Source organism: Heterobasidion irregulare, assembly GCF_000320585.1.
Source record: "Heterobasidion irregulare TC 32-1 unplaced genomic scaffold scaffold_11, whole genome shotgun sequence".
In the NCBI taxonomy this organism is placed as follows: Eukaryota; Fungi; Basidiomycota; class Agaricomycetes; order Russulales; family Bondarzewiaceae; genus Heterobasidion; species Heterobasidion irregulare.
This window is the reverse complement of record NW_009258207.1, coordinates 575,010-600,436: the sequence shown is the minus strand read 5'-3', so window position 1 is coordinate 600,436 and position 25,427 is coordinate 575,010. Positions and strand designations below refer to the sequence as shown.

Here is a 25,427-nt window from a genome sequence, read left to right as displayed (position 1 = left end):
CAAGCAACAAGACTCACTCTCTACAGATCATCTCAGTTCATGTCTGTCAGGGTGCTGGCTATAGTATCCCCGGTCGAGAGGACAGTCAAAGGCCGCGCATGGATTCGGTCACCTTAGCTCTCCCGATGCTCAGAAGCAATACAAAGTGCGTGCAAACATTGCTCTTCTGAACTTCTTTCTCCATGCTCTGAAACCCTTTTTCTCCTGTCGCGGTCTGCAAGATTCATGTGTGCCGATGGACCCACATGGTTCTATTTACCGTATCACAAGCATTTATGGACACCTATATAACGAGGGAGTCCGTTTTGTTGAGCCTTGTACCTTTTCCGATTTGTGTCTGCCGCTGACACGAATATTTGCGATATTGCACCCCACCATCTCTCACCTTGGGTAATTCACTGTACAGGCTCGATGCTATAATGATTTCCATCCTGTTCAGCGTTGACTGCGCTCGTACCTGTTCATGACAATGCAGCATGATAATCAGTAACTTATAAGGTTTGGAAGCCCAATCTTAGAGAAGCTGCATAGCAGTCCATGACTGTATCTAGTATGTGTTGTACGTGCGCTTGACCTTTTTGTTTGATCATGTGCTGATAACTTCCTGATTATCTGGCATTTAACTCTACTGACACGGTACGACTGGGCGAAATACCATGAGCATACAGCGGACTGTTCTCTTATTCTCTCTCATTGTCTTCACGTTTCTTCGGCGTCCAGGCTTTGTTCGTCGCTTCGTCTTTGCCGGCTAATCATGGAACGCGTTGCTTTGCTTAAGCTTTCTGAAATCGGGGCTCATCGTTGACTCGCATTGATCTCAGAGTGGCAGTGGCAGCGCACAGGATTTTGACTTGGGCGACTGTGACCGTGTTGACTATCCACATCTCTGCCAGGCTAGTGTCTCAAGCGTACTTCTGCCTTGTGGCGGGGAGAATCGTCTCAAGCGTTCGTCCCTACCGTAAAACACTTTTCTCTAGATTTGACAGACGATCGACTTCACCTTGACTTTCTTCTCGACACTATCTCATTCTATCCTGATCCCTTGCATGTCATCTTTATGGGTTACCACTCTCGTGATCGGCTTGTTTTGAGAGCGTTCCAAAGCGTGGGCAACTACCGCAAAGAGACGCTGGGATCTTTGACCAGTGCCGCGGCTTAGTAATAGTCTCTGGCTTTGGGCGATACACGGCCTCCCTCACGACTGAATAATGTGGCATGGGTTGTCGCATTAAGTAAAATGTGGCGAACAGGCAGGTCATCCGCAGCGTGGACCGCCGTGTTACAGGCCTCGGCTTCTTGGAGCTGCCCCCTGTCATCAATGTGCCCCGTCTAGTCTTACAGTTTCTTGTACTGGTCTCAGCAAGGTATGGTTATTCAATGCGCACCGATTGACGAGTATTTGTCATGGACGGTATCGAAATGTACGTGTCCATATCCCCGTATTGGCTTTTTTTGACCCGGTCCTCGTGTATCAAACAGGGCTTGGACCTGCTTATCCAGGGGTCGCCAGGACGCCACCTGCCCAACCGCCACCTGTGTCCAATCCGAAGCTCAGCCACCACGCACAAAGAGAACATGGGCACAAAGCGAGAAACTGACAGCGGGCACGCCAAGCTCAGATTTGACCCGTCAAAGCGAAGAGATCCTTGGAGTGTATATAAACCCAGGCTTTCATTGCAGTCACCAATTTCTTGCTCCAGTCCAGCATCCTCCGTTGCATTACAGTGCATACACTGCTATACGCACCATATCGCGCCGTCATGTCTCAACAGCGGAGTCAACATTTCGATGCTATCATCCAACAACTCGATGCGCCGACCTCCAACGTGAGGAAGATGGTCGACTACCTCCTAGGTAATAAATGGGAGTTGATTGACGCAGCCACTGCGAACGCATTAATGTATCAGCTTCCATTTTTTGAAACATTCTTCCGGTGCGTCTTCGCAACGACTGACCTTACCTCTGGCTCATTGCTTTTTGTTTGGACAGAGATTATATCTTCTCCAATCGGTTTGACACTCAGGATCGTTACGGCGGTCTTCGAGGCCGACTGCATGATCTATTTGACGGCGCGACAATAAAAGAAATTCAAGTATGGCTCAAGAAACGCGATAGCACGGCGTCAAAAGCCCGTGCCTTGGCGATTTTCAGCTGCAGGATCATCGTCAGTGATTACTCTCAACTTGGATAGAACGCTAACCGAAATCCACGACAGTTGATAACCTGGATGCTCGAGAAAGGTAACACGCGTAAGCTGCCACTTATCTTATATCGTAGGGTAGCTCTCATTCTTTGCTTTATCTAGAACAACTCAATGGCTTCACGAACAATGCCCTCAACTCGCTGTCTGGATTGATGAATGAGTTTCTATGGAAATATAGCTCCAAACGCATCCAAAGAACTCCCTTCAAAGCTATGGCGGAGCTGCCTGATATTACCCCAAATTATTGTACAGATCTGTGTGAGTTTTCCGACATCTCTCTCCTCTTTACGAGCATTGCATTCAATATGGAACTCTGCAACTTCAACACAGTCAAGCCCATGATTTCAGGGCCCTTGCCGCCGTACATGGAATCGAGGTCCAGACAAGTTTCCGCTTATGCAGCCAACGGCAGGAAGACTCAGATGGTCGGATATATCGGTCAGATAGGACTCGTCTTCGGATGTGAATGCCTGCCAAGTTATGTATATAGGCCTTCGTAAGGATAGCCTTGTGTTGTGAACTAGATCGAACTTGTTTGAGCGCTCTCGATATTCAGTGTCATATACAAAGCTGCCGAGGTCGAACTGAAAGTCCTGCATATTCGTTGCCTAAGTCTACTGCCTCGCCCATGTCACGATCGCCTTCACAAACTCTGCAGCGTGCAAGCGGCGAGGCCAGCGACGGCGATAGCCACAGCAACGATCAGAGGGCGATGACTTAGAAATTGGTGGAACGAACCGCTTGAGTTGCTGCCGAGACTGAGCCGAGCTGATGATCGATGAGCGCTGAGCTTCATGAGCTGGCCGCTGCTGGCCGACGTCTGGCTTGCACCATCTCATAAAGGACGATCCTATCACGATTCACGATTTCAAACTCCACACAATGAGAATTGCGCTTGACATCTCGCGAGACCGCGTGTTTTCATTCGAACTGAAGATACACAATTCTCACTAGGCTTCAAGCTTCAAGTCCCAAGGCCTAAGCTGAGGCGGAAGAGTCGCCACTGCTTCGGTAAGAATTATATAGAAGGATTTATGAATACACTTGAGGCGACTAGTCACATACAGGTCTGAGTTGGGTATCGCGACACAAAAGAATATGTCTCGGCGTTTGTCTCGTTGTGCAGCCTTTGAGTGGCGCGCACGGATTTGAGATGAAGCAGAATGTCGTTTTAGCCCGTGACAAACGGAAGAAGCAGATGGGAGAGTTTCGCGAAAGACCTAGATCTAAGACGAGGGCATCAGTACCTATTAGTCTTGAGCAGTCTTCTAGATTCCGAGACTCCTTGATAAGTGTGAGCTCGAGCCGGTCGGAAGCGCTTGAGCTCGAGTAGGCCTTATCTACAAACGAGAGAGTTACTGTAAGAAGCTGAGGGATGCCATAAGGCTTCATGGGCTTGTAGAGTCTGCCTGTGTATTCCTGTAAATAGCTGAGGTGAAGAAGATTGTTTCATGCATTCCGCAAGCCAGTCTAAGGCCCATATATGAGTAGCGACGACATCGACCACACACCGATTGGTATGATACAAGTCGTGGCGGCCGTTGAAACGTCGAGGTCTTTTAGACAAGTGATCGGACAGAAGAGGGAAAGATTCTGCGAACCATGTCAATCAAAGGATGCGCGTGATGAGTATCAGCACTGATCAGCGCGCCATGCGGGCTGCCGTTCCATCCCACACGCTCACACACGTTCACACGTCAGAAAAGATGGCTGGGACACCCTTCGTTGAGCAGACACGTTATCCGAGATGCGAGAGAGAATTGTGACCAAGCCAGCAGTGATATGACGTTGCGACGAGGCCGTGTGGTCCATGGTGGACGGAAGCGTGAGACAACACGTACCCGGACACAGAAGAGGAAAGAAGGTGAATCACGCAAAGCATTGGTAATTGTGTCACTGTATCGCGCACAATTATAAGAAGGCGTCCTCCATATCGATTTCGCCACCCCTCTCTTATCCGCCTTCGCACACCTCCAATCGTATACGCATTCTGAGCCATGTCGATCACCTCCACAAGCCTGCTCACCAAGGCCCAGGTCACACCTGGTGAGAAGATCCCCACCCTGACCGTCAAGGAAACCAACCCCGGCGAGACCATCACGCTCGACTTGAAAGGAAAGAACATCATCGTGTGTCCTATGTTTTCCCGTTTACCCTCCTATGTGCTCATATCGAATGTCGCTGCTCTATACAGATCGGCGTACCTGGCGCGTTTACCCCGCCGTGCAGCTCGCAAGTTCCCGGCTACATTGAGAAGTACGACGAGTTCAAGGCAAAGGGTGTGAACAACATTTACGTCGTTGCCGTGAACGATGCATTTGTCACCAAGTAAGAGTTCTGAGGAGTATATAGTTTCTACAACCTCACGTCTGTGCGAATAAATAGGGCGTGGAAGGAGAAGCTCGCTCCCAACGGAACTTGTGAGTAGATCTGTCGTTTAAGGAATGGAACGCTGATGCCATCATATATATTCAGCTGTGCGTTTCATTGGGGATGATCAGGGCCTGCTGGTGGGGTCCCTAGGACTCCTCCAGGACGCTACCGGCCTTTTGGGTAACCCCCGATCCAAGGTACGCAGTTTTTGACGTACGATTGATGCTAGGTACATTAAAACTTCACTACAGCGGTTCGCTATCGTCGCCGATGAGGGAGCTGTCTCTTCCTTGACCATCGAGGAGGACTCATCCACCGTGGTCTCCACAGCTGCTGACAAGATCCTCGCTGTGCTGTAAATATGTAGTCTGTCCTCCTAGAAGTCTCTTGATCTGCTGTAAGCGGTTATACGAATAAATGTATTTCGGAAGTTAGACCAAGTCTTCTTTCTCGTGAACATGTTTCGTCAAGTACGATGACGTGGGGATTGGGCGTCGTTGGAATGGAACCAATCTAAATGTTGTACATTTTGAAGGTGGCCAAAAAGGGGGACACATATTCCGCATCTTCGAAAGCGATGGGACATATCCGTTTGAAGAGAGGAATACTGGCCGTATCATTCGGTCACTGTACTTAGTGGGCGCTTGATATCGCTTGATGCTTACGCTATTTGACGCCGGGATTTTTCATCTTCCTCGAGCATGCCATGGTCGAGTCAAATCCTAGGTTTGATCCCCTGCTAACTCAAGGACCAACTGCTAAGCTATTGCTTGCTCCGTATACTTAGCCAACCATCTGGCTACAAGTGTGCAGTGACTTGGCTTTTGAATCTGATCTCTAAACCTTCGGGTCTTGCGTTCTCGGTGCATTCTGTCATGTCTCGTCAAATGTAATTATGGCTGATTATGTCTTGATACAGGATGCCTGAATTCAAAATTGTCTCATCAGTGCTCGACTATTCGAGTACCACAATTCATAGCATTTTTCGAAGAGGCTCTAGCGCACCTCGGGCTCCATCGGCCCATTCTGTCCAGGATGAATCTCAGTTGCCAGCGGAACAGGATCCAGAGCTGAAACTGCCTTCCCTTCTATCACTTGTCCTCGTCATTGCTATGAATGCTTTAACACAGGTATGTGCTCCATCCGGACTCTGAAGCAAATGGGCTGATTGAGTCTCGACCATCTTTAACATCCGTAGATCTCTTTCTTCATCATCGTATCGTCATCAAGCAAATATGCGGAATATCTAGGGGGTACAGCAACCTTTTCAGGTCTCGTTATCGGCATTCCAACAGTTTTCTCTGGTATGGCATTGATACCTGTCATGAAAATAGATCAAGGTTAGTTGTCAACTTGTCACCAAGCGCAGTGAAATCCGAGTCTTTACAATAACATCGAGGTCAATCTGACGCATGCAAATCCAGGTGCATACACTCGACCAATCCATTTCTCCTGTGCGACGATGATACTTGGCCATATACTCTACGGTCTAGCATATAAAGCCAATTATCTCTACCTGATCCTGATTAGTCGCTGCGTCAGCGGCCTGGCGTTCACCAATTTTATGTACAGCAAGCGCTTCTGTTCGGATCCTCGCATCGTCGGCGTGCGACGACGGACTACTTTGGCCGGGTGGCTCGTCGTAGGACAGGGCATCGGGTTCAGCGTGGGTCCATTCATCGGGGGCCTGTTGTACAAGATTGGGTTCAGCAACAGCGTCTTCAATGGGTACACAAGCCCCGGATGGTTGATGGCAGTCATTTGGCTTGTATTTTGGGGTATCTTTGCGTGGTACTTTCAAGATGTACCTCGTACGCGCCCCAATCCTCCGCACACCGAATCCCCAATCCAATTGAACCCCCCTCCCTTCCACCCCCAGAATCCTGTCGCTGATGAAGCGGGTAGTAGAAACCCTCCACCGGACTTCTCTTCTTCGCTATCCAACTCCATTACACTTCGTCAATGGGGCGTTACCGTGACAATGTGCTGGTTCGCGATGACTTGTTTCTTCACACTTGGCGCCTGGGAAGCAAACATCCCCATTTTTACAGCCGCCGTGTTTGACTACTCTCCTTTCGCAGCAGGTAACTTCATCGCACTTGGTGGGATTTCTACATTTCCCCTCCTATTCATGAACATCTACTTCGTTCGACGCACACAGGACAGATATATCCTCGCACTCGGATCTTCTCTCGGCCTCCTTGGCCTCTTGACGACTCTTGCCATCCTCCTCGCCGATCGCGTCACGTTCGGCTCGCTCTTCGCCTGCTGGTTCCTTGTGGCGCTCGGCTTCAACATCGCGAGCACGGTGACGATGAGTCTTTTGTCAAAACAGTTCCCTGGTGAATGGAATGGGAGAATCAGCATGATGATCCAGTACAGTAACTTCACCGGCAGGGTCCTCGGCGCTGTCTGGGGTGGATCTGGATTGCGAGTCGGAATGGTGAATTATGTTGGTCTGGAGATAGCTTTTCTGGGCTTGGGGGGCATTATGTTCCTCACGCTGTGGAGAGAGTTAAAGGCGAAAACCGGGTGATCATCTTCGATTAGTTTTCTTATGACACTTCTCTTTGACTTCACTGGCGAGTGTGGAGTCACACAGAATTTGCCCTGCAGATATAGTACGTGGCAATAAGTAATGTACCCTCTATGTTGCTTCTCATATATTCTGTACAGTACAAGCTGCAAGATAGTGATTTAATAGCTAAAGAGAACACTTATGTATCCGGTATGGTGTAACGGCTAACATTGCCGCCTTTCATTCTATGATCGCGGCAGCTCGGGGTTCGATTCCCCGTACCGGAATAGTCTGATGAGTGTACTCTTTTAGAGCACTCCTCACTTCGACATTCATTTGTGCCGAAATCCATTCGACCATTTATACGTATTGGCATAGTATTGAAATATGCAGGCACCCTCAGATGTCATATATTGGTAAAGTTCAAAGTATTAATTGTCATTTTTCGCAGATGCAGACTGCAGTTTTGACTGCATTACATTCACCAAGTAATTCATATTGTCCTGCTTCTTCTGTATAGTTTCCTGTAACGTTTCAAGGTTAGATCCGATATATTCGACCTTCGACTCATAGTGCTTGACTGCTTGAGGGCGTGTCTGGCGGTGTGTCAACAACGAGGAGACCTGGGCTAAGGGATGCATCTACTCACTTTTTGCACATAGTAACCGGTTCCAACGTCTACGATGACATTTTCTGGATCGCTTAGTTTCCCAGGTACATAGAGGGAATTGGTCAAAGGAACCAATATCGTTTTATCTGTTATAAACACTCAGTCGGGGAAGGCTGATCAGAGTTGCACAGAATCTGACCTTTGTTCGCCGGCTTCACCTCTTGCACACTCTCAATGCATGACCGGAACTTTGCTTGGGCTTGTTTGAGCTGGGCAAACGAGTTTGTCAAGTGCGACAGTTCCTGAAGATGACGATCAGCGCTGGGCTATGTCTCACGAAAGACCAAGAAACCACGCACTTCTTCGAGCTGTCTGCGCACATCGGAGAGCTGGGGGAGATCCAGGTCTGAGATGTTGATTTGCTGAGGTTGTTGTCCTGTCGCTGCCGTTGAGGACGCCATTGTGTTATGAGCGCTTGAAGCTTGAAGCTTTGAAGGCCTGTCTGGGGCCTTGGTAGGTTACTGTATTGGCGAGAAGAGATTTGTAGCGATCATCAGGTATTACGTCATCATCCCGAAAGAAATCTAGCTTGGTGTTCCTTGACTACAACCCTCTACAACGCATTGAATCCCACAAGCTGGGAGCTGGAAAAAGCGAGGCAAGCATTGTACCACCATTCCGCTCAAACTCTTGCCTCGGCAATTTCTTGTATGATTTTATTGCTCACAGTTTCTTGGACACCCTAGTTACGGAGCAACATGCTGAACGGGGTGCTTCCGCAATCGCTGTGGGCGCTGATATATTCTCTCGCACTTTCTGCACCATTCGCCCGTGCACAAAACAATACTCGTTTGACTCTGGGAACACCATTAGCGGTATCAGGGTCCGTGTTATCCTCCGCCAACCCTCAGCTCTTCGTTCTGCCCAGCACACGGCAGCTCTCTGTTTCCGTGGCATCATGCACCAATTCATCAAACGTGCCAAGATTTTTCGTGACGAATTCCAGCGACGTCGGTGTCCCAGGGCCAGATAGTGGCCAGGATGTATGGGAATTGATTTTGGGGGAAGAAGGGTTTGGCAACTTGACGATAGGCGGTGATACTGGAGGAAAGATGGCCATTTGGGGAGGAAGCAGGGATGATGCGATAGAGATAGGCGTGTCAGACGACGGTATGTATGACGAACTCGGTGCACTGCGTTCATGGTCGACGGACTCCCTTGTTCAACATTGTACGTGACTGAACACCTTTTCTAGGACCTCTACACGCACATCTGTCCACCCTCCCATTTCTTGGGGATACCACATCAAACCAAGCGTTGATTTACTCCCCTCCCTTCTCAGGGTCCCGCTTCTCTGATCCGAGTTACCCGAATTATACTCTTCCGACGGCGAACTTATCATTCCCTACCGCGCCCTCGTCCTCGCCCAACTTCACCTTGGTACTCGCAAATACGCTGTCTTCAATAGCTACGCTTCCGAAGACGGCATGTGCTTTGCGATCGGCACAAAAAATTGGTGCTACTGAAGAAGAACAGCCTTGGCTGCGGGATTCCGATGGTTGGCGAACGGAATGGCTAGTCGGCCGCCTGACACCATCAACAAACTACACTGCCTACACAATCCAGGATCATACAAAAGTCAACGGACCGATCTACTTCACCACCAAATCAGGTATGTACTCTTTTCTACGCACCCGACCGCCACTCACTCTCTCGTAGGATCGTTTTCGTGCCCTTTGGTCCACTCTCTACCATATTGTCCTTCAGTTTCCTTCGCTGCTCCACTTCCTGCGCCCGCGTTTCCGAACGTTGCACACGACTCAACAACGTTACCTAGCGGCTTGACCGATCCCCTTCTCTCATACCTGACCAACTTCACGACAAGTCTCTTAACCTTTGCGTGTGGGCGTGACCTTTATTCCCCTTTGCAATCCTGTGCAGACTGCCAACGCGCGTATCGAAAATGGCTCTGTACGATCTCGTTCCCACGGTGTGCCGAATTCGCAACTACCACGACCACTACCGGTAATGCACAGCAAGTATTTCCAGCTCTCATTCCTCAACCGTCTGGGACGACTCCGAGGAATCCGAATCTGGCAAACGCCAGCTACTCGTATGTACAGCTCCTGCCTTGCATCGAGACTTGCACTGCGACGGACCGCGCATGCCCAAACTTCCTTGGGTTCAAATGTCCGGTTGTGGCTTTCAACGCGAATAGCAGTTATGGCGTGGGATACATCGACAACGGAAAGCCCGGCATCGAAGGTGATGGATTCACGGGTACGGCGCAGGATCGGTGGGGGAATATCTATTGTAATGGCAGCTGAATCGGCTCTGGAGTCGTGACACTCTTTTTGTTTTTGCATCTCACTGGGACACTGGACTATGTTTATATCTGTCGAGGGTTGTCAATGCTTTTCTCTGTTCAGCGATCAACAGAGATACATATGTGAGTGCTGAGCTCTCTGCCCGCGAGTCACGGCATCGGTTGACGGATTTTCAAAGGTATTTCGTCCAATCAATTGTTGTGCATGGTGTCTAGCAAAGCCAAAAGCCGTATTGACCATGACATCGAGCGTCTGCGTTCGTAACTTCGACCGTCGATAATATCTCACTGACCGTATCTATCACAGTCGCAAGCATGTCATCGGTCCTTGTACACGTTACCCTGATGCAACCATGCTTCCCCTGAGACGTGAAAATACACGTTTGCAAGCACTATGAAGGTAAGCACGGGCTTGGAATGAGGGCTTTACGGTGATGTGAAGCGGCTTTTACGGATGCAACGAGCTGAGGCCTAAACATGCCGAGTTGCGATTTCATCTAAGTTATCAACATGCCGAACCCAATCGACATACGGCATCGACTTGCACCATCCTCAAGGGTCATCCACTTGTGCGCCGTACGTATGCAGGAAAGGGCGTCATTGTCCCACCTTTTCGATGAGACTGCAGGATGATTTCGAGATTTTGATGTGTTCCCTGCTGCATCAGTTCTTGAAATTGTAGTTAACATTCACAGAGTTCAACGCCAGCAACCAAGCACTATAATTAACATCGAGAATAGACGCTTCACAGGTAACGCGTAAACCCATATTGCCCCTAATTTACCAAACAATGAATCAATACAGTCTAATTCATAGCCATGTATGCTCTAGAACGACGGTTTCAACCCTCATGCGGCGACTGATCATCACTCATATCAACTTCGGCGACCTCCGCCTCGTCCGATCCCTTTGCCTGTCGTCGTTGATATTTGCGCAACCGACTTTCTAATATTTCCAACTCTTCCCTGAGATGGTTGTTTCGGATGAGAGTATCGCGAACCCGAGTGTCGAGATGCCTTCCTTGGCTTTCGAGGTGGTTTTCGAGATTTTTGGCATGTTCTCTGAAATGTTTGACTTGGGTCCACGCGTGGTCCAGTGAGTCGTCTAGTATTCGCAGTTCCTCTTTGACTTGATGAAGTTCTTCCTTTGTTTGACGAAGTTCCTCCCTTTGCTGCTTGATGAGCCGAGCACCTACAAATTGAGCGTCTTGTTAACATCCGTTCATAGACGAGTTGGCTTCTGTAGGACACACCGAGCGCTGCCACTCTGTAGTTGGGGGATGCTGCGTTGATCTGCTCAGACGGCAGGCACCCTTCCAGTGCGGTACGTAACAACTCCATTCCCTGACGTATTTCTCGCTTCCAAAGCCTAGGCCCGGCGCTCGGTTGCGACGACTCAGAAAGTTTCGTGGTCTCGACTGCCTTCCTTTGTGTTGGCGCCGATGCCGACGACAAAGGGACGGTCTGGATGTCCCTCTCGGCGTCCGAGGAAGTACTGGCCCCGGTCGATCCTTTGACTCTCTCAATACTGGGCGGTACTACTACTTGAGTCTCAGCAGATCTTTGAGCTGGCACAGGTAATACATTGGCCAGCATGCCAGGGACGACAGGTATCGGAACCGCGTCCTGTGACTGATGGCTCTGCTTTGGGTATGAGAATGGATGTTGTACAAATGGAGTCGCTGCAAAACGACGCTTTGATCAGAGCAAGCAGTCATGGATGAAACATGAACTCACAATAGTAGGCATTCGTGGGGGTAGGGCCGGGCGTTGGGTATGGATCTGCAGAGCTAAACGGATGAAACGCGGGAAGAGAATAGTTTTGAGGGTCTCGGTGATCAAAGCTTGGATAGTAAGAACGATAGTCGACAGGACGATGCATGGTAATATAGTGATGTTTGAGAGAACTTTACAGACGCTCTTTATACAGAACTCGTCTGGATGCGACACTCGCCACTAAGAGCTGACAGGGTGGTGAATGTTAGAAAGAAAGCAGCGAAGGTCCGTCTAATGCCACTGACAGTCATACCGATCATGGCTGGTTCACGCGCATGGCTCACGCGTGCCTGCATGGCTTGGAGACAATGTTCTTTTTCCAACGACGTGAGGAAGCCACCCAAGCCAATTCCAACATTAATTTGAATCTTCTTCCGGTAAGTGGTTCTTTATTCCCACGGGTGCTATAGTTCAATCATGCCGCCTGAATCCTCCATTGTTTTCCATCCACCTTCTTTGGAGCCAGCTCAGTCGTTTCCATACGTTATACCCCCTTGCTCTGAAACTCCATTCATTTTCCGAAACTCGCGTGCGCTCTGAGTGAAGGACGACTCGCCATACAAGACGACCTGACTGGCGCTTTGACCTGGTTTTTCTTCCATGGGGCACTACGCTGGCAACGATCTGTGCAGTGCATGGCCGGCCGAGTCTTCGATCTCATCCCCTGTCCTGCAGTGTGCAGAAGCTGGCGGGTGCAATATCGGCGAAGAAAACCGCTCGACCCGTCCACCTTTAGAGCGCATTTTCAAATACCATCGTTTGAGGAAATCGCACGCCGAAGAGACGCACGCCAGCTCTGCTTTGCCCTATCACTGCAAGCAGTGCCCCTCATCTGATCTATTCTGCACGGCTCACCAGGCAGAAGAGAGTGGTGCTCGGATCCGGTCGATTACCTCTTTTTCTTCGTCGTCAGACGATCTCCTCTCCCTACCGACCATATCCCCGCACAGCTCCCGATCCGACCTATCTGCATACCTCCAACAAATGACTTCTCGCTCATCCGCACACAGGCCATCTCGGGGTCCTATGCTTTTCTACCAACTGCGACGCACGTTCGACCGCTGTTCTGACTCGCAATCTTTCTGGCTTGGACTCTACTTTGCGTTGAACTTGATGCTCACGCTTTATAACAAAGTTGTACTTGTGTCTTTCCCGTTTCCCTACACTCTCACGACTATCCATGCCTTCTGCGGGTCCGTCGGCGGTCGATACATGCTCCAGAATGGTTTCTATCAGCCCAAGAGGCTAAATAACAATGACTACATCACATTACTAGCTTTCAGCATCCTTTACTCCGTCAATATCGCAATCAGCAATGTTTCCCTGAAACTTGTCACTGTTCCAGTACGTGCTTGTGCTTGGTTTTGAAAATGTTGCATAACCCTTTTTGACGCCCACCACCTTCCCAAGTTCCATCAGGTCGTCCGCGCGGCCTCACCCATCTTCACCACAATCCTATCATACTACCTTTTCAATACACGATTCAGCAAGAATACGCTTGCCTCGCTCGCTCTCGTGATCGCAGGCGTAGGTCTTGCAACCTATGGCGACTATTACTTCACACCTGCCGGCTTCCTCCTAACCCTCTTCGGCACCGTCCTTGCCGCGCTCAAAACCATAGCGACACATACCATCCAGTCCCCACCCTCTGCCCGAAATCCACTCTCATACGCATCCAGGATGCCTCAACAGAAGCGTGTGCGGCGCACCTTCCGACTCCCGCCGCCGTTTCCACGCCTCCCCTTTTCTGTCGTCCTACCCGATTTTCCATCCCTGAGCCTGCCGCGGCTCCACCTCCACCCGCTCGACCTGCTCACGCGTACGTCTCCACTAGCCCTTGTGCAGTGTGCGCTCTACGCCCATCTGTCCGGTGAATTGGATACCCTCCGGCATTGGAAAATAGAACGATACACCACGGCGCATGCGGGCGTGCTCCCTTCTCACGTCGGGCTTCTTTTCGCGAATGGCCTTATCGCCTTTGCGCTCAACGTGGTGAGCTTCGAAGCGAACCGCCGCGCTGGCGCACTGAGCATGGGAGTCGCAGGTACGTGCGTCATGTTCGCTTTTAAAGGTCGGTGACGCTAAATGTACATCTAAAACAGCAAATGTCAAGCAGGTGCTGACAGTGCTGTGCGCTGTCTCGATGTTCCAGCTCACGATATCACCCACCAATGCGTTGGGCATCGCACTGACGCTACTAGGCGGCGCTTGGTATGCCGCAGTGGAATACAGGGAGAAAGCTACACGACGACGATGAAATTCTCATCCGAGTGATCCCGGTTGACTTACTCTATGACTCTTGGATTGCGCTAGCTTGACGCTCTCAGACACTCGGCCATTGCTATCATTCTCATCGACTTTTTTGTATCACATCACATATCTTTATCGTTCCCTTTCATATTTTGTTCCATGATTATGTTTCAGTACGAAGAGCCATTCGTTGCATTCCCATGTACTGTTGTTTGACCAGGTACTCATAACCACTTATCTCGTATTCCGCCGTTAGTTGTCCGCAGGTTTTAAAAAATCTAAAATGAAACCTCCATGAGTGTCTCGCAGCGTATCTATTGATCATTGCGACATAGCTTCCCAGAGTCACAGCCCCGTCAGATAATATCTTTACATCTGAACCGCGCGCACAAACAAGCCCAGCCACGAACAGAACAAGCTCTCTCATCCTCCTATCTAACCCCCGAAAAAGCGAACGATGCGTGCCTACTACTTCGACAACGTCCCCGGCGACCAGCGCCTCCCGCACGACTCGCAGCGTCCCGTGTCGGAGGAGACGCTCAAGGCCGCCGGGGTGCTGCACTGGCGCATCCCACACGACCGCGAGGGCGGGTGGGAGCCCGCGATCGATGCGCTCGCGGTGGAGCGCGGGTACAAGAACCGGGACATCATCAACGTGACGAAGGAGGGCCTCGGGGACCTGTACGAGGCGAAGCTCAAGACGTTCTTCGAGGAGTGAGTGCGACCAAGAAAAACTGATCGTCGCGGCCGTCGATCCTGATGTATGCGATGATGGCCGGATAGACACATGCACGAGGACGAGGAGATCCGGTACATCCTCTCTGGTGCAGGGTTTTTCGACGTCCGTGGTCCGTATCTCTCTTCCGTGCCGACCTAAGTAGTCAGTGCGTCGTGCGTCGCTGACGAGTTTTTTTTCGGCGCCAGAACATCCTACGGATGCGTGGATCCGCATTCACGTCCTGCCCGGAGACTTGCTCGTCATCCCCTCAGGCATCTATCACCGCTTCACGCTCGACGAGCTGAACCAGATCAAGGCTCTCCGCCTCTTCAAGGTAGGCTTGCAACCCCTTCGTCTGCTCCTTGTCTTACGCCCGGCCACCCGTCCGGTCTCATCCCTGACCGTTTAACGCTGATACATCCGCATATGCCCATGTCCCTGACCCTGCCTTTGTCCATCCGCGTCTGCTCATCCACACCCACACCCACGCACAGGAGGAGCCCAAATGGACGCCACACAACCGCAGCGCTGACACGGAGGCCAACCCCTTCCGTGTCGACTACGTCAGCTCCCTCCAGCGCGTCGCCGTGGTCTGACCGAGTACCCTCCACATGCGGTCCCAGGCTCTAGATGTCAATTTATTTTTCGTAAAATTAAATGCGTGGGGACGAGCTGTCGGATTAGGTGTGAGCAGAGTGCTGAGTGGTGGGGTTGCGGGATGTATGATGTAGGGTGTGTGGTGTGTGGTGTACGTTAGTAGATCGTTTTTCAACGACCTAGATCTGCTTAAAACCTGCCTGCGAATAACAAGCACACCGATGGTAGAGATCAAGCGGGGTGTACCTCCGAATCTAATCGCCTGCCGAGTACGCGGTAAAAAAAAATACATTTGACCTGCTCAGATGCGTACTTCTACTTCCTTCTATCACCCTACCAAGCTTCGCTTCCTCCCCCTCAGCCGAACTAATGAGGGTAAAGATAAGTTTCAGCAGAAAAGGGATATGAAGAGAAAAGGATCACCTTCGTCCAAGCGCCGGCCCACCGCGGGCCAGTCCTTGCCCATCCGCTTCTGGTACGCCGTGAGCACCGACGCAAAGAGGGGTTCCGAGGCGGGATGCGTCGACGCGAAGGCGCGCTCGAGGACGTACAGGTCCACCGCCTTGTCTTCGACCAGGGTCGAGGTGTACGCGAGGCCAAAGTCGATGAGGACCTGAGCAGACGAACAGAGGCGGGTTATCAGGGCGCCGCGTCGTCGACGGGTATACGGATGAGGGGGGCGTACCAGCTGGGTGCGGGGTCTGTCGGGGGAGGGCGCCGTGAAGGATGCCGGATGGCGGAGCATCATGTTGGACGTCGTCAGGTCGCCGTGAATGACGTCGGCGAGGTGCATCTTGGCGATCTCCTCTCCGATCATGACCATAAGCGTATCTGGAATGCCACACGACGTCAGTCAGCATGTACAGCGAGCAGCATAGAAGATTTGGGGGGGGGGGGGGACGTACCGTGCGAGATGGTGTACTCTTCCAGGAGGTCCGGCGCGGTGTCTGCAGGCGCGTCGGCCTCTTCTTCTCCGTCGTCGTCGTCACCGTCGGCCTCTGCTTCGCCCTCGGCACCACCGCCCAGCAAAAACCTTACGCTTTTGCCCTCGATCCACTCGATCCCGAGTAAGCCATTAACGGCATCGACCATACGGATGCCCGGGACGTTCACGCCAGATCTACACCGCCGACCACCGTTCCGTTTCACGCGATCAGCAACGCGGCGGGCGAAGGAGGCCGCGGAGGGGAGGGGGGACACACCGCATGCACTTGAGCAGCGCCCTCGCTTCCCCGGCGACGCGCGCGCGTGTGAGCGAGCCGTCGAGCGTCGGGTGACGGTACTGCTTGTGGAACCGGTGCTTCAACAGCACGGGCACGGGCACGCTGCCTCCATCATCTGCGGCGCGCGCGTGGAGGCGCGCCTTGTATATTTTCTGCGGGGGGGGGGGGGGGTGTCAGGATCGGGCGCGGGGACGGAGAGACGGGGTGGGATCTCTACGTGCTGCTTCTGCGCCCTGCGAGACGAACGTGGCCGAGGTCAGGAGCGATGGGAAACCATCGCTGGACATTTTTGTGTATGTTGGAGGCGGGGGACCGCTGGCGTGTTGTGTCCTGAAAGGCTCAGAGGTGGACAGTCGACTCGAGCGGGTCGATGCAGGTCGAGGCAAATAAGTGACATCAGACGCCGGAACCTCAACTCGACGCTTCGGCACGGTCCGGCATCCCTTCGTGCAGACCGCGACAAAGCTGCGGTAGTAGTGCTCCAATACCATGTAAACCAAACAGATAGATAAAATACATCAAGCATCCCGGTACGTATCATCGGCCATCCTTGCAACGATGCTTTTGTTTCGTCTCATGAAGATATCGGCATCATCGGGGTCAGCGACCGGCCGGCCCTCCCGAGTTGAGTCCCAACACATTAATATCACGCATTAACATCGATCATTTCGTTCCATCCATCCCGTTCATGCGGCTCGTCCATGCATGCAGCCATGACACGGCGTTTCGTCGTTGTGAGAGGCGTTCATCACACCTTGTAGGCGCCGTCGCCCGTGCTGGGCCCCGCGCCCGCGGTATCGTACGCCTTCTCGATGCGCTCCTCCTGCGCGCCGCTGAGCGGCTTGTGCGCCTCGGCCGCGCGCGTCTGCTCGATCAGGTCCAGGCGCGAGCTGTACCCCGGCGGCGCCCACGCGCGCGACGTCCAGGGCTTGCACTTTGGGTCGTTGTACATCTGCGCGAGTGAGCGTCCGGGGTTGAGTTAATCTTTCGAAGACGCCCGCGCGGGAGACGTACCTGGTCGACGCCCTCGAGCGAGATGTCGCTCGACTCGTAGAGGAAGAAGTACACCACGACCGCGCCCAGCAAGTTACACGCTGCGACGACGACGACGACGAATTCAGCACGCCGACTCGATGCAATAGACAGCGCACGCACCCGCAAACACGAACCCGTACCGGAACTGGATGTTGCGCGTGATGAACGGCGTGAAGAACGCGAGCAAAAAGTTCCACAGCCAGTTGGACGCCGTCGCGATCGCGCCTTGCTTCGCGCGCGTGCGCGTCGGGAAGGTCTCGCCGATCAGGATCCACACGCCGCTGCAGCCGGTCAGCCAGGTCCCGTCAGTCGGTCGATCGGGTCGAACGAAGAAGCTTGACAGAGGGGGGACTTACGGAGCCCACGTCATGGCGTAGCCGAAGATGAACATGCACGCAGAGACGATCATGACTGACAAGGTGCGCAGCGGTCAACCTTTCCAGAAACGGCGAAGATAGTAGCGGAGGACGCACGTTTTCCGATTCCTGGGTTCTCTGAAGGGACCTTTGCAGTCCCCGCGGCCGCAAACACAAACAGCCACGCGCTCTGCCACAGCCCGCCGACGATCAGCGGCCCCCTGCGCCCAAACTACCCAGCGCGCCCCCACAATGAATCAGCCTCTGAGAAGATGCACACGGATAAAACAAGACGATGCGCACCCGCTCCATGACGTACAGGCCGCCGAACGTGCACACAAAGTTGACCGCACCGAGGATGATCTGCGTGACGAACGAGTCCTGGATGCCGACGGACTGGAAGATCGTCGCGCCGTAGTAGAAGAAATAGTTCGCGCCCGTCAGCTGTTGCAAACTCTGCAGCGCCATCCCTATAGTGCCACCCCCACAAAAAAACGCATACGAGTTTTGAGCACGCGATCCGGAGAAACGAAGGATGGGGGGGAGACGCACCGAGGAGCGTGCGGTAGAGCGTCTTGTTCTGCACGCGGAAGCAGTCGAGCCAGCCGCCGCGGACCTTTGACTCGTACTCGACCTTATTCTGGATCTCCTCGACCTCACGCTGGATAACGTAGTGCGCGTCGGCCTCCTCCGCCGGCACGCCGCGCACGCGCGCGATCGCGAGGCGCGCCTCGGCGAGGCGGCCGTGTGCTGCGAGCCATCTTGCGGCGCCGCGCGAGCGTGTGAGCGGATGCGGGGTGGGGTGGGGTGGGGAGAGACGCTTACCGTGGGGATTCGGGCATGAATTGGATGCCGATCATGAGCATCCCGGGCCAGATGAGGCCGATGCCCACGACGGTGCGCCACGAGCTGGCGCCGGACAGCGAGCGCGTCCCGATGGCGATGCAGTCTGGTAAGTTAGGACAGGGGTGAGCATACGTTCCACAAAAAGCACTCCTTCATCAAGTGACGTACATGCAACCAAAATACCGAACGTGATGAAGAGCTGGTACGTCGCGCTAAGTCCCACGGTCCATCAACCTCACCGAAAGCACGGTGACATAGAAACGAGAGACGCACGTCAGGGTGCCGCGGATCTGTGCGGGCGCGGTCTCGGCCTGGTACATGGGCACCGCGGCGCTCAGCGCGCCGACGCCGAAACCGCTGATGAGGCGCCCGACGGCGAACTGGGCCCAGACGGAAAAGGTGGTGATCTGGATGATGACGCCGACGATGAAGACCATGCACTCGACTTGCATCGCGCGCCGGCGGCCGAGGAAGTCCGCGGTTCTGTGCACGGAAGAGTAAGCGTCCGAGCGGACAGGAGGGAGGCGGGGAGGGGAGGGGGTTGCTTACGGGGCACCGACGAGGGCGCCGATGAGGGTGCCGATGGAGAGGAGGGCGACGATGAGGCCCTCGCGCACGACGCTGAATTTGCAGGTGGAGAGGTCGCCCGGGGTATGGCATTGGGCGAAGCGGAGGACAAAGTCGTCCATCAGCAGGATGTCGGAGATCTGGCCCGTGTCATACTAGTGCACACACACGTCGCGTCAGTCGGCGTGGTCTGGGGAAGCTCGCTGTGGAGTATACGTACACCGAAGATGAACTGTGTGAGATGGAAGAGTTAGCGAACGACAGATCGGCGAGGACGGCTGCGCGAGAGAAGACGTACACCTCCCATGGAGGCCACCAAGGCCAACATGATGGCGACATACCCGATGGGCACGCCTTGTCTGTAGAACATGATAGGATGAGATCGTCAAGTCGTGTAAAATCCGCGAGTGGGTAGGTGGGAGGGGGGAGAGGGAGGGAAGGAAGGAGGACTCACGTGTAGAACAAGGCCATCTTTTTATTTGCAGTTTACGATGGCCGCGACGCCGGGGAAAATAGGCAGAAAATGCGCGGGATCGCAGGCGAAAAAAAGGCTGGCTGAACTATGAAGACTGCGGGCTTTTGAACCGGTCGCGGAGAGCGATGATGTCATGCGCGCGCTAGGACGACTTCCGCTGCTCCGGCGCTCGGCAAACACAACGGCGAAGACTCTCGATCGTCGACGACGGAGCTTGCGACTGCTGACAAAGACTGTATGCGACCCAGGCCTGCGGTGTTGGGCGGCCGACGTTTGGGACCCCCGCCCAGCCCCGCCCTCCACCTCCAGAAGGCGATTTGTGTATGGGGGCCCTGAGTGTGGGGCGCGCGGAGGCGGGCGCCGCCCATCGATTTGTGTCCTGCGTCAGTAATGGCCGATTGGCAAGCACCTTCACTCGTTAACTCCTTTCGACGGTCTCGGAGAGTTCGGCACGACGGCTGCGCAGAGCCCGCGATGAGAATCGGTGAAGCGCCAGGGCGCGACATTGGCCAGCTGCGACATTGCATCCGTTTCAACCGTGTATGAGAAACAAAACATGTAGTACTTACCCTGTAAATCCGTATGTGCTCTCGCCCGGTGCCTCACACGACTCTGGTCGCGCGCCTAGAGCGACCTTCCCCTGAGCCAGCCGTCCAGAAATGCAGCTGGGGTGGGGGCCCGGAGCTGCGAACGAGCTGCCTATTGGAGTTCGGGGTGGGGCGGCAATCAGGAGTGTACAGTCATAGCGTCTGTCATTGCCAGAGGGATGATGCGTGGTGGTTCCTGCAATGCCAGCGTCGGGGGCAGCGTGGACGGCACGGTGGCGGACGGGGGTTCTGCTGAGTGATGGGGCGGTGTGCATTCTACGCAGAAGGAGTGGGAAGCCGGACCGGGTGTGGGGAGTGCTTCCGTCGAAGAGCATGCGGGACGTCCTGCTCGACCACGAAGCCACCCGCGGACCGCGACTCGGTTCGACTCTGCAGTCACGTGGACGATCAGCACGGCAGACCCGCCCCGAGCCGATCGGCGACCTCGGCCAAATTTTGGCGCCCACTCCGACCGTTCCTCCTCCATGGCCCGCATCCGCAAAGACAAGGCCGAAAAGGCCCGCGTGGCCGCCTCCTCTTCGTCGACAAAGCGCAAGCACGCCGCCCGCGATGTCCTCAGGAAAAACATTATCGCCCTCGGCGGTACCGACGCCGACATGGACCTCATACACGACATTGGGGATGGCGAGCAGCCCTTGCACGGAGACGGCAAGCAGGACGTGAGTCGCACCCTCTTCTTCCCTTCGTGATGTTCAATCCGCAGCGCTCCCAAGGCCGGCCTCGCGAAAGACGTGACCAAGTTCCTCAAGGAGCTCAACTTCCCCAACGGCGACGACGTGCCCGCTTCTCAGCCGCAGGACGCGCCGGCCAAGGCGAAGAAGTCAAAAACGAAGAAGGAGACCGTGGAGGACGTGCGCACGACGGTCGCCGCCCCCGCCAAAAGCACGGCCAAAAAGCAGCAGCAGCAGCAGCAGCAACCAAAAAAAAAGGCCGACCCGAAACCGAGCCCTTCCACATCCACGCCCGCTGCACCCGCTGCACCCGCTGCACCGCTCCCCACACCTTCATCTACGGCCACGACCCTCCCCCCGCCCCCCAAAAATCCTAAACTCCTCGTCCAACCCACCCCAGACTGGTACGCCCTCGTTCCTCCCCTCTCCCCTCCCGCCTCCGCCCCCGTCCCCGTCCCCACCGCCACCCAAATCGCCTCGCTCGCCAAGCACGCTGGGGACCTCCACGCCGCAGAGCTCGCAGGCTTCGCGTCGTCCCCTAACGCCGCCCTCCTCTCGTCCTCGTCCGATCACGCTTTCCTCAAGACCATCCTCGCGTCCGGCACGCTCAGCGATCGGCTCAGCGCTCTCACACTCATGGTGCAGAGCTCGCCGCTGCACAACACCCGCGGGCTCGATGTCTTGAAGGGCATGGCGGAGAGGGGGCGGGGCGGCGGCGGGGCGAAGGACGGGAAGGGCGGAGGTGGAGGCGGAGGGAGGGACGAAAGGCTGAAGGCGGCGCGTGCGATCGTCGATTGGTGGGTCGGCGGCGGCGCACCTGCCAGAAAGCTCAAGTGAGTCCTCGCTCGTCCCCGATGAGTGTATATCTCACCGCTTGTTCCAAAGATACTTCCGCGACCAGCCCCTCCTCCATCCGGACGTCACCGACCGGCACTTGCTGGTGTGGTACTTTGAGGATTGGCTGAAGAAATACTTCTTTGCGCTCTTGCAGACCCTCGAGGTGCGTGATTTATTACTCGTATCTGGTGTATGCTGATCGTCGCGTTCTCCTTCTATAGGCGCTCTCGCTCGATACACTCGCGTACGTCCGCACACAGGCGTTATCTCTCATCTTCAACCTCCTCCGCGAAAAACCGGAGCAGGAACACAATCTCCTCCGGCTGCTCGTGAACAAGCTGGTCTGTCTCCCCCCCCCATCCCCCGTCAAAAAACCACACCTCGGCCACGCTAACGCTGACCTGATCCTGCTTCTCCATTCCATGTTCACTTCTAGGGCGACGGCGAAAAGTCGGTGTGCTCCCGCGCATCGTACCACATCCTGCAACTCCTCCAGACCCACCCCGTCATGAAATCCATCGTCATCCGCGAGACCACCGCGCTCGTTATGCGCCCCGTCGGCTCCTCCGCTGCCGTGTCCTCGCTCACCGCGACCCCCGCCGCGAAGCCGCGCACCCACATCCGCTTCGACGACGACGTCGGGGACCACAAAACGCCAAAGTCCGACGCCGCACCGCAGGGGCAAAAATCAAAGGCGAATGCAAAGGCGAAGGCGAAGGCGCAGCAGCCGGAGAAGAGCGCGTGGAACCTGCACGCGCGGTACTACGCCGCGATCACGTTCAACCAGGTCGTGCTCAGCACGTCCGAGGAGGACCGCAAGGCCGCGCGCATGCTCATGGACGTGTACTTCCAGATCTTCAGGGAGGTCGTCGGCGAGCGGAGCGTCCCCGAGCCCGCGGACGACGCGCCCGGCGCGCACGATGGGGACGGGGACAAAGACAAGGCCGGGGACGCGGAGGCAGAGGCGGAGGTGGGGAAGAGAGGGAAGAGGGAGTACGGGAAGGGCAAGGCGAAGGCGGGGCCGAGGGCGAAAGAGGTGCAGGGCGCGGCGGGGTTCGCGGAGGTGCAGGACTCGAACTCGCGCCTCGTCAGCGCGATCCTGACCGGCGTCAACCGCGCGATGCCCTTCGCGCGCTTCGGCGGCGCCGACGTCGAGTGCGTGTCTTTGTGTACTTTGATGTTCGACGACGCTGATCGCCGCGCACGCGCGTTGTGTGCAGGTTCCAGCGGCATATGGACACGCTCTTCCTCATCACGCACACCTCGACGTTCAACATCGCGCTGCAGGCCCTGACGCTCATCCAGCACATCCTCGCCTCGCTCTCCTCCGCCCCCTCCACCTCTTCGGCGGCCGACGCCGCCTCCGCGGCGGCGGCAGTCGCCGTGCGCTACTTCCGCACGCTGTACAACACGCTGCTGGACTTCCGGCTGTACGAGTCCTCGAAGCAGGCGATGTACCTCAACCTGCTGTTCAAGAGCGTCAAGAGCGACGCGGACCCCGAGCGCGTGCGCGCGTTCGTGAAGCGCTTCTGCCAGGTGCTCGTGGGCGGGTTCGGCGGCGCGGAGTTCGTCGCCGGTGGGCTGTGGCTGCTCGGCGAGGTGCGTCTTCCCCGCCCTCATCCCTCTCCCTATGTGTTCGTGGGGCTTGCGGCGGGCCGCTGATCGCGGGTGTTTGGTGTTTGGCGGCTCAGCTGTTCAATACGGAGCCCGGGCTGAGATCTATGATCGACAAGCCGGCGCCCGCGGCCGCTTCGTCGACCGACGGTGAAGCGCAGAAATACGATCCCCGCAAGCGGGACCCGCAATACGCGCACGCGTCCGCGTCGCCGCTCTGGGAACTGGTCAGTGATTTCCGACCGTTGAACTCGCTCGCTCGCTCGCTCACTCACTCACCGCCGTCCTGTATTTTATATTTGCCGTCGCAGCTGCCCCTCGTGCACCACGCGCACCCGACGATCTCCCTCCTCGCGCGCCAGCTGCTCGCGCGGCGGCCGCTCACGACGAGTCCGGACCTCGCGCTGCACACGCTCGCGCACTTCCTCGACCGCTTCGTGTTCAAGAACCCGAAGAAGGCGCGGGCGAAGGGGTCTAGCGCGATGCAGCCCTCGGCCGCGGCCGTAGGCGGCGAGGGCGACGGTGTGCGCAGGGTGCGCGGCGAGGCGCAAGAGGCGCCGGTGAATGAGGACGGGTGGTGGAGGCGTGGCGTGGGGAGCGTGCCCGCTGACCAGGTGAGTCGCGCTTTTGGCGCCGTGGGGGGGTTTCCTGTTTGAGGGGACCTGACGCGACGTGAATTATTGTAGATGTTCTTCCACCAGTATTTTTCGCAGAAGCATGAGCGGGAGAAGGCGAAGGCTGCCAAGGCGGGCAAGCGGAAGCACAGGAAGGACGATTCGGACGCGGAGGAGGCGTCTGAGGAGGAGGGCGATGATGAAGAGGAGGAAGAGGAGGAGGAGGCAGGTGCGGAGCACGGGGGTGTGGGCGTGGATGAGGACGAGGAGGACAGCGATGCCGACGAGGCGGAGATCTGGAAGGTATGGCGATCAGGATTAAATATTGGCTTTGGGCGCGAGCGAAAGGTTGCTGATTTCTTTTTTTGCCCCGCGTGTTAGGCTATGAAAGCGTCCATGCCGGAGCTGAAGGGCGGGGATGTCGACGACGATCTGATGGAGGACAGCGACGAGCTGCCATCGGGGCTGGATGAGGACAGCGAGGACGGAAGCGGCGCTGAGCTCGAGGACGACGAAGATGACGAGGACGGGGACGAGGACATGGCGGGCGCTGTGCGCGCCTCGGACGACGATGCCTTCTCCCTCGTCGAAGCCTCGGACGCGGAGGACCTGCTCGACCTGGACGAGGTCAACCCCACCGGACTCGTCGAGTACGACGGCTCGGACGCCGGGAGCACGCCCGAGGAGGAGTGGGCGGGCTTCGGCGACGGCGCCTCTGCGGTTGCGGGTGGTGGGAAGCGGAAGCGCGCGGCCGAGGGCGAGGGCGAGGGTGAGGGCAAGGGCAAGAGCCAGAGGAAGAAGCGCCGCTCGCTGCCGACGTTCGCGAGCTACGAAGACTACGCGAAGATGATCGAGGATGGGCCGGAGGACAATGTATGATAGTCAAGTACATGTTATACACGACGATGTTTGTTCGTGCGTTTGTGACCTGGCCTGGCTTCATCGAGCTCCTGGTTTCGATCCTGGTTTTGTTCTACCTTCAACGCTTCCTACAAAAGCTGTCGACTCGGGATTTCAGATTGTGTATGAGGACGGACTGGGACAGACTGTTACGATCGTCGGAATGGGCGCAAAAAATGCCCAGTAGGAGAAAAGATTCGGATACGGGGAATCGAACCCCGAGCTGCCGCGTTCTTAATTGAGAGGCGGCAATGTTAGCCGTTACACCATATCCGATCATATGTTTGCCTTCGACTGGGTCACTGATGCAG

General features: G+C 55.2%; 12 protein-coding genes across 12 annotated transcripts; 7 read left to right on the top strand and 5 right to left on the bottom strand.

Annotated features, from left to right (window-relative positions):
• Positions 1 to 1,760: 1,760 nt before the first annotated feature.
• HETIRDRAFT_118789 (uncharacterized protein) lies at positions 1,761 to 3,536 on the top strand (the record flags this gene model as incomplete). Its single annotated transcript, XM_009553084.1, has 7 exons — positions 1,761 to 1,933; positions 1,990 to 2,164; positions 2,192 to 2,249; positions 2,306 to 2,461; positions 2,534 to 2,665; positions 3,158 to 3,270; positions 3,330 to 3,536. 7 exons carry the CDS (start codon positions 1,761 to 1,763, stop codon positions 3,534 to 3,536), a joined length of 1,014 nt encoding a protein of 337 aa, XP_009551379.1.
• Positions 3,537 to 4,200: 664 nt separating this feature from the next.
• HETIRDRAFT_65882 (atypical 2-cysteine peroxiredoxin) lies at positions 4,201 to 5,108 on the top strand (the record flags this gene model as incomplete). Its single annotated transcript, XM_009552906.1, has 5 exons — positions 4,201 to 4,332; positions 4,398 to 4,531; positions 4,589 to 4,623; positions 4,679 to 4,773; positions 4,828 to 5,108. The coding sequence occupies 5 exons, from the start codon at positions 4,201 to 4,203 to the stop codon at positions 4,933 to 4,935; spliced, it is 504 nt and encodes a 167-aa protein (XP_009551201.1). The 3' UTR covers positions 4,936 to 5,108.
• Positions 5,109 to 5,619: 511 nt separating this feature from the next.
• On the top strand, positions 5,620 to 7,248 carry HETIRDRAFT_37618 (major facilitator superfamily). The gene is made up of 3 exons (XM_009552850.1): positions 5,620 to 5,706; positions 5,775 to 5,916; positions 6,001 to 7,248. Exons 1-3 carry the CDS (start codon positions 5,689 to 5,691, stop codon positions 7,110 to 7,112), a joined length of 1,272 nt encoding a protein of 423 aa, XP_009551145.1. The 5' UTR covers positions 5,620 to 5,688; the 3' UTR covers positions 7,113 to 7,248.
• A 277-nt stretch (positions 7,249 to 7,525) lies between these two features.
• On the bottom strand, positions 7,526 to 8,165 carry HETIRDRAFT_329174 (uncharacterized protein; the record flags this gene model as incomplete). The annotated part of the gene is made up of 4 exons (XM_009553083.1): positions 7,526 to 7,690; positions 7,744 to 7,850; positions 7,904 to 8,006; positions 8,064 to 8,165. The coding sequence occupies 4 exons, from the start codon at positions 8,163 to 8,165 to the stop codon at positions 7,526 to 7,528; spliced, it is 477 nt and encodes a 158-aa protein (XP_009551378.1).
• Positions 8,166 to 8,462: 297 nt separating this feature from the next.
• On the top strand, positions 8,463 to 10,031 carry HETIRDRAFT_174557 (calcium-permeable channel-like protein; the record flags this gene model as incomplete). The annotated part of the gene is made up of 3 exons (XM_009553082.1): positions 8,463 to 8,874; positions 8,960 to 9,376; positions 9,424 to 10,031. 3 exons carry the CDS (start codon positions 8,463 to 8,465, stop codon positions 10,029 to 10,031), a joined length of 1,437 nt encoding a protein of 478 aa, XP_009551377.1.
• A 671-nt stretch (positions 10,032 to 10,702) lies between these two features.
• On the bottom strand, positions 10,703 to 12,138 carry HETIRDRAFT_442007 (uncharacterized protein). The gene is made up of 4 exons (XM_009553081.1): positions 12,051 to 12,138; positions 11,767 to 11,992; positions 11,283 to 11,711; positions 10,703 to 11,221 (listed from the first exon to the last, which is right to left on the bottom strand). The coding sequence occupies exons 2-4, from the start codon at positions 11,909 to 11,911 to the stop codon at positions 10,872 to 10,874; spliced, it is 924 nt and encodes a 307-aa protein (XP_009551376.1). The 5' UTR covers positions 11,912 to 11,992; positions 12,051 to 12,138; the 3' UTR covers positions 10,703 to 10,871.
• Positions 12,139 to 12,831: 693 nt separating this feature from the next.
• HETIRDRAFT_53364 (uncharacterized protein) lies at positions 12,832 to 14,062 on the top strand (the record flags this gene model as incomplete). Its single annotated transcript, XM_009552884.1, has 3 exons — positions 12,832 to 13,149; positions 13,216 to 13,849; positions 13,908 to 14,062. 3 exons carry the CDS (start codon positions 12,832 to 12,834, stop codon positions 14,060 to 14,062), a joined length of 1,107 nt encoding a protein of 368 aa, XP_009551179.1.
• A 290-nt stretch (positions 14,063 to 14,352) lies between these two features.
• Positions 14,353 to 15,561, top strand: HETIRDRAFT_460795 (uncharacterized protein). Its single transcript, XM_009553080.1, has 4 exons — positions 14,353 to 14,769; positions 14,839 to 14,903; positions 14,980 to 15,107; positions 15,268 to 15,561. The coding sequence occupies exons 1-4, from the start codon at positions 14,513 to 14,515 to the stop codon at positions 15,367 to 15,369; spliced, it is 552 nt and encodes a 183-aa protein (XP_009551375.1). The 5' UTR covers positions 14,353 to 14,512; the 3' UTR covers positions 15,370 to 15,561.
• A 137-nt stretch (positions 15,562 to 15,698) lies between these two features.
• Positions 15,699 to 16,679, bottom strand: HETIRDRAFT_328859 (uncharacterized protein; the record flags this gene model as incomplete). The annotated part of the gene is made up of 5 exons (XM_009553079.1): positions 15,699 to 15,736; positions 15,794 to 15,983; positions 16,056 to 16,201; positions 16,360 to 16,490; positions 16,573 to 16,679. Coding segments are annotated over 5 exons (612 nt in total), but the record flags the coding sequence as incomplete, so codon positions are not given.
• A 662-nt stretch (positions 16,680 to 17,341) lies between these two features.
• HETIRDRAFT_53448 (MFS sugar transporter) lies at positions 17,342 to 19,767 on the bottom strand (the record flags this gene model as incomplete). The annotated part of the gene is made up of 13 exons (XM_009552889.1): positions 17,342 to 17,545; positions 17,608 to 17,687; positions 17,749 to 17,909; positions 17,985 to 18,039; positions 18,102 to 18,216; positions 18,288 to 18,454; positions 18,537 to 18,745; positions 18,810 to 18,933; positions 18,999 to 19,042; positions 19,104 to 19,313; positions 19,380 to 19,552; positions 19,618 to 19,629; positions 19,696 to 19,767. 13 exons carry the CDS (start codon positions 19,765 to 19,767, stop codon positions 17,342 to 17,344), a joined length of 1,626 nt encoding a protein of 541 aa, XP_009551184.1.
• Positions 19,768 to 20,003: 236 nt separating this feature from the next.
• Positions 20,004 to 20,794, bottom strand: HETIRDRAFT_105939 (uncharacterized protein; the record flags this gene model as incomplete). The annotated part of the gene is made up of 2 exons (XM_009553078.1): positions 20,004 to 20,385; positions 20,442 to 20,794. 2 exons carry the CDS (start codon positions 20,792 to 20,794, stop codon positions 20,004 to 20,006), a joined length of 735 nt encoding a protein of 244 aa, XP_009551373.1.
• Positions 20,795 to 21,266: 472 nt separating this feature from the next.
• Positions 21,267 to 23,730, top strand: HETIRDRAFT_389494 (uncharacterized protein; the record flags this gene model as incomplete). The annotated part of the gene is made up of 6 exons (XM_009553077.1): positions 21,267 to 21,984; positions 22,037 to 22,151; positions 22,210 to 22,329; positions 22,425 to 23,143; positions 23,209 to 23,587; positions 23,680 to 23,730. Coding segments are annotated over exons 1-6 (1,581 nt in total), but the record flags the coding sequence as incomplete, so codon positions are not given.
• Between the last annotated feature and the right edge of the window lie 1,697 nt (positions 23,731 to 25,427).